Source organism: Pomacea canaliculata, linkage group LG1 (genome assembly GCF_003073045.1).
Source record: "Pomacea canaliculata isolate SZHN2017 linkage group LG1, ASM307304v1, whole genome shotgun sequence".
Taxonomy (NCBI): Eukaryota; Metazoa; Mollusca; class Gastropoda; order Architaenioglossa; family Ampullariidae; genus Pomacea; species Pomacea canaliculata.
This window is the reverse complement of record NC_037590.1, coordinates 31,194,327-31,200,026: the sequence shown is the minus strand read 5'-3', so window position 1 is coordinate 31,200,026 and position 5,700 is coordinate 31,194,327. Positions and strand designations below refer to the sequence as shown.

The following is a 5,700-nucleotide window of genomic DNA, read 5'->3' as shown; positions in this document are numbered from 1 at the left end:
AATCTCGAAATCTGTTGTTCTCCATCTTTTAAAAACCTTTTCCTCCGTACTCTGTGTGTCTGAATAAGAGAGGATTAAATGCACATCTAGAGTCTTTAAAAGCAACAAAAACTTTATTATTTTAGAAGAAGTCCAGATATTTATCTAAGTAGTTTTTATCTATCAAATCTAGTCTTTAGACAATGTTGAGGATGACCAGCTATTTGGCAATGTCCTACCCACCGAAGCTGGACATCTCAATGATAGTGAAAGTTAAAGAGCGAAACTTAAGTAGAGATAAAAAAATGAGAAAAAGAGCGATCAGACCGGACAGAGACCCTAAAGTAGACACTATAAAGACAGAATAGAAGGAAGAAATAAGTACAATATAGTATAAAGAATTCGAACGCAGAGAAAGAAGAATAGAGATTAATAAGTTGGAGTAAGCGTATCACACAATGACACAATCGCATTCATAACTACATTTGTTCACACAACAACGGAGCAACAGTTTAACAACTCAGATTTGCAACTCGATTCTTTATTATTTTTCTCGTCAAAAATAGAACAATTTTATGTGAGATGTCACCATAGATTTTTGACAAGCCGAAAGAATATTATCGAAAGTCTTCAATAACAGCAATATCACTTATAAATTTTCCGATGATGCAAAGCAGCAGACGAAAGACGACTTTGAAGTGAAATCATGCGATTTGTGTGATTTGTAATTTTTCTAAATGTCATTCAAACCTATTTCTTACAATATAGAAGAACAATAGCAATAGTTTTCGTCTGTCAATGGCGGCTTCTGACAAAATGACCATGGTACATGCCGTCTTCTCATGGTCTGTCAACTAGTTACAGTCGTCCGTGCAGCAGTAGGTGAAGCAATGATTGCGATGACCGACAGGCCTACAACGTGTTTTTCCTCCGTCGTCTCCGCATAATCGGTAGGTTTCCAGGTGTGATGCTGCCAGGCAAAGGGCAATGATTTATCAATGGCATGTAATGGGATACATAAAAGTAATGTTATCCATCTTTCCACCTATCCATCTAATATTAATTAAACATCCATCTATTCCCTGTTTGACAATCTATCATACTTTTACCTGTACGTTATTCTTTTTCTCAACATTTCTTTCCGTCTATCTGTCTGTCGAACCAAAACAATTTGATGCAATAAACGAGAACTTTCTTACACAAATTGTGTTATATACCTTAATATATAAAAGACAGAGACTCACAATTGAGAGAAAGGAAGAAAAAATTAGTTCTTTTAGTGCACGCTCACTCACATGACTAAAAGGGAGGTAAACAAAGCAAATAGAATACAACGGAAGTAAAACAACAATGTGGAAGTGCACAGACCCACAGACGGACAAATATACAAAACTCAAACGAAATGTTTAATTACATCTGGTGGAGTTGAATATCATAGTGACGCACTGACTGCTTTTGAAACAGCACTCTTTAGCTGGCACATTTCCAGCATGGCAGTCGGGGCCAGTGTTCATGCAAGTCTTGCATTTTATGCTGTTCACTGCAACACAAAGAACAGAGTGTGTCAGTCCTGCTCCAGTGATTACTAGTCACCGGGAAATGGAGTGCTATTGAATCTACACCTTCCTTGACTAACACAGCCTGGTGGTTTTAAACTACACGTACCCCTTAACCCGAATTAATAACAATACATGATGCCGATACACGGCCGCTTTCTTTACCACAAAAAAATCCGTGAAAATGAATTTTATTTTAAGTTTTTAAATTGTTAATTCTCAATAGAAAGTTAAAATTATCTATAGTTCAAATTTGTGTTACAGACAAACCTGTCATTTTTGCTTTATTTTATTTTAACTGTTTATTAAAAATTTTCAGATTTGTACCAATGATTTTTTTTAAAGTGACTTAAAGCTGATATGTCGGAAATCACAATACTTTTTTTTTTTAAAGGAAGGAGTAAAATCAAATGAGTAAAACGAAAAAACAAACGAATCCAATGAAGTAAACCTACCAGAGTCGACGTGAAAAAGAAACAAAAGCCCGCACAGGTAGAAGGCGGCGGCCATTAACCGATGTGTTGTTGTCATGTTGGTCTTGTGGAGTGAGAACTCGCGGCCTCTTGTCTTTCCTCAGGTGAAAGTGGTGACAGCAATGGTGAGACTACTCGGGGTGTGTAGCAGGCAGCTAGTCGGTGATCTCTAGTTCCTCTGCTTGTAGAGTCGATGACTCCACCTAAATGTGAATTCGTAATGTCCTTGCTGGTGGCATGTAAGGCCTTTTATATCTCACACACCACTGTGGCACGCCGGTGTCGAGAGGGAGGCGTTACGAGGGAGTAATGAGAATAATGTCGTGGATGTAAGGAGTGTTGGGTAGGTGGGAGGAAAGTGTCACTCAGTTGTCATGCTGCAAGTTTGTCTTAATGTCTCATCTCCTGCAGCACGTCAGCCTGTGGTTGGCTGTAGTGACTATTTTCCTGACGTGGCAGACGTGCAACAGCAACCCTCGTCATCTTTTGGTTCTTCTTACCACGACTGTTTACAGGCCTGTGTGTGAATGCATTAAAGCTGTAGTTCACTACGTGAAGTTTGAATGTATGAAAGAGTTGAATGTTTGCGAGGCTGCTTTGATTGTTCGGTGTGAGATGTTATGTACAACTCATGTGATTGCCTTGATGAATTGACAGATGTTGTTTCGTCTTACATTTCTTTTTGTGTTTATTCTGTAATACCTAGTAAAACCATTGTCATATTTCCAAACAACAAACCGAGGGTACCCAAAAACTTCAAAAATGTACTAAATAAGAAGAAAAAATTATTTCTGTATTTATTTTACCGGTGATGCCTTGAAAAAGATCTACGAATAGAGAAGTAAAGGGCGCTATCAATGAGCGACAAGAGAATATAAAGACAATATAGAGTCACGTGACTGTGCCGTCGACCTTCGAATCCGTGTCAGGGGTCAAGTCTATGGCGTCTGTTAATCACAAGACGGACCGCACTAGGAAATCAGTCGAGCTCAATGGGGAGAGCGATCAGGACTTGCGAAATGTTTTGAATAACTTTTATGCACGTTCTCAGAACGCTGAATTTTCTGATAAAGTTATGGAATTCAGACAGTCGCTTGTCTCCGATAACGATATAATAAATTTTCAAGTCGCGTGACAAAACTTCTACTGCGGGTCAAGGTCATGAAGGCGCAGGGGCTGATGGGATCTGTGGGCGTGTCTTACACTGCTGTCTGCTCACCTGGGCGGAGTGTTTCAACATCTCGTTCAACTCTCTCTCGACTCAGGGCACATTCCAGCACTCTGACCTGGAGAAAAAGCAACAGGAACTCCCGTCAACGACTATACTTTGCTGAAGGGACTTATTTATCTTGTAATAAAATACAGAAATTAATTTTGATGATGATGATAATAATAATTAATTATATTAATATACAAATAATAATAAAATAATACACTGGGTGCGTTTTCTCTCCTTTAGATGGAATCGGAAATACGGTACGAGTGATATTCGCTGAGGGACAGGATTTTTTTTAATATATCATAATAGCTGAACCGGGTTTAGAGTCTATGTCTTTACAATCAACTGTCACTTCTTTCTTTCTCTGTGAAATTTCCGAAATCCAACAAGGTAACTAACGAGTCACATAATATATATTTATGTTGCTTAAAAAAAGGTAGAGATTAACATAAGTTTGTGGTTGCCTTGGCAGACCGGATATAATGGTTTCGCGAACTGTATGCGGTCAGCGGGCTAGAAGTTCCACATCTCGATTTGTAAAAAAAAAAAAAAAAAAAAAAAAAAAAAAAAAAAAAATTTTGAGGAAGGTTTTAAGGCTGGAACGTAAGGATGAAAGAGGTAATACGTGGGTAAAGATATAACGGGTGGGTATGTGCATGGAGACTTGAGAAGGGAGGCAACACGACAAGATTTATGCGCCTGGCCCACACTCCTGCTGAAGTATAAAGTAGGAACAAATTTTGTCTATGCTGGTTAACGACCCATTTCTTCTAATTCTGGACAGATCGAATCTTCTTTAATGTTGAACAGGGTTGGTGAGAGCATGTTGCACTGAGAGACACCCTTTTCCTAAAAATCGTAAACAAAAGACTGACCACATACCTTAGAAAAGTGTAGAGAGAGAGAGAGATTTTTAAATAAAAAGAGGCACACGAAAACGAAAGTCTAGGGAGGACAACTTCATTAAAACAGTCTTCAGATAAAAAAATCATCTCTAATAAAAGATGTGAGAAGACAAATGTATCTGAAAGATTAAAGTAATTAAAGGTAGTTCATGGAGGTAAGACGTTTTCTGAAGGTAGACTGCAGGCTCAAAGAGAAATGTTGGCAGGTGAGTGTCGCGTGTCACGATTTGGGCCTTTCTGTCAGCGCCTGGGGACGCTCCTGTTCAGTAAGGCAGCTCACAGCAGACGACGGTTGACGGCTGTTTTTTGTACAGTGTGCAGGGGGAAGGTCAAGGCCTTCTCCAGCTGACCGTAGCCGTGCCTTACGTCACGCTCTTGTTACGTCACGTGACGTCGGCTCGAGTGCTGTGTGCTGCGGTGGGAGCTCTGGGGGGTGCACTGTCGGCCCCTCCCTTCCTGTCCAAGGTTTTGGCGTGAGAAGCGTTCACGCGCCTTGGCATGGGCTGGTGTCGTGGCGCTGACGATTGGTCACAGCCCCTGGGCGACAGAAGTGACCCCAGAGAGCAGCGTCCCTCGTGGCAGTTCTGACCTGGGCTCGGTGGAGAGGAGCGTGTTGTGCCTGACAGACGGCGGGAAGGCCGGGCCATTTGGGCAGTGTAGGCTGCGCCGTGTTACCCAGGTCGTTTGAGTTTCCCTTGGAAAGTGTCCGCGGACTTCCACGGGAGGTTTCTGCCGTTCCCGTTGTGGAGGCAGCTGACCGTCGGGTACCATCACAAGCCGATTTGGGTTAGTAGAGTATTTTTTCTTTGAGTTTTTACACGTTCCAGTCTATGGGGCCCTTAGTTGGGGATTGGAGTGTGAATGGGTTGATCTTTATATGTTATTATCTTTATGTTTTTAATGACTATGTTCACGGATTTTTTTTTTTTGGAGTGTAGACTTGTGTCCGGTTAGAATGGCTTTTGTATTGGCCGGGTCGCAGCGCATGTGGCGCGCACCCGTGTTTTATTAAATGGATTTGTATGCTTTAGGACCGGCGCTGTAACGGTCACATGCATATACGTGTGTTTAGAAACTGTGCAGTTGTGGAAGAGCTGCCTGTTTATTGGAGAAATTGTTTTTTTTTCTACAGGCTTTTATCTGTTCTACATGTTCGCCATATTTTGCAACGTCTTCGTATTTCGCATCTTCCTCGTGTTCGACAGACTCTATGTGTTCTTCGTCGTTGACGTCTCATCCGCCATTGTGTCAACCAGCCACCCTGTACCCACGTCATCTCCTCGGCGTGTGAACACGTGACCTCGCTGCGCGGGTGTGTGGCCAGCCTTAGGTGGAGCAGCCAGGGTTAGGACCGGCGAGCAGGGTTCACGTGACCAGCGGCCTACCCACCTCTCCGTACCTGGACCGCGAGGAGGGAGGGGGGCCAGCTGGAGGAGAAGAAGACTGGTGTTTCCGATGTTTATATGAACACTTTGAGCAGACACTGACTGTGCTGTGTCGCAGTGCTCTTTGTACTTTCTCTGCTGTGTGTGTGTGTTTTATTAGTAACCTCTTTGCGGGGAGGCAGT

General features: G+C 42.0%; 1 protein-coding gene across 1 annotated transcript; it reads right to left on the bottom strand.

Moving 5' to 3' along the window:
* Nucleotides 1-504: 504 nt before the first annotated feature.
* Nucleotides 505-2,494, bottom strand: LOC112568377. The gene is made up of 3 exons (XM_025245662.1): nucleotides 1,991-2,494; nucleotides 1,394-1,519; nucleotides 505-949 (listed from the first exon to the last, which is right to left on the bottom strand). Exons 1-3 carry the CDS (start codon nucleotides 2,064-2,066, stop codon nucleotides 834-836), a joined length of 318 nt encoding a protein of 105 aa, XP_025101447.1. The 5' UTR covers nucleotides 2,067-2,494; the 3' UTR covers nucleotides 505-833.
* Nucleotides 2,495-5,700: the final 3,206 nt, after the last annotated feature.

Bases quoted from the DNA above. Each gene is read 5' to 3' on its own strand.
- LOC112568377 (XM_025245662.1), bottom strand. From the start codon at position 2,066: ATGACAACAACACATCGGTTAATGGCCGCCGCCTTCTACCTGTGCGGG. The intron at 1,520-1,990 runs GTAGGTTTACTT...TTTGTGTTGCAG, and splicing joins TCTTTTTCACGTCGACTCTG to TGAACAGCATAAAATGCAAG. The intron at 950-1,393 runs GTAATTAAACAT...TTTGCCTGGCAG, and splicing joins GATATTCAACTCCACCAGAT to CATCACACCTGGAAACCTAC.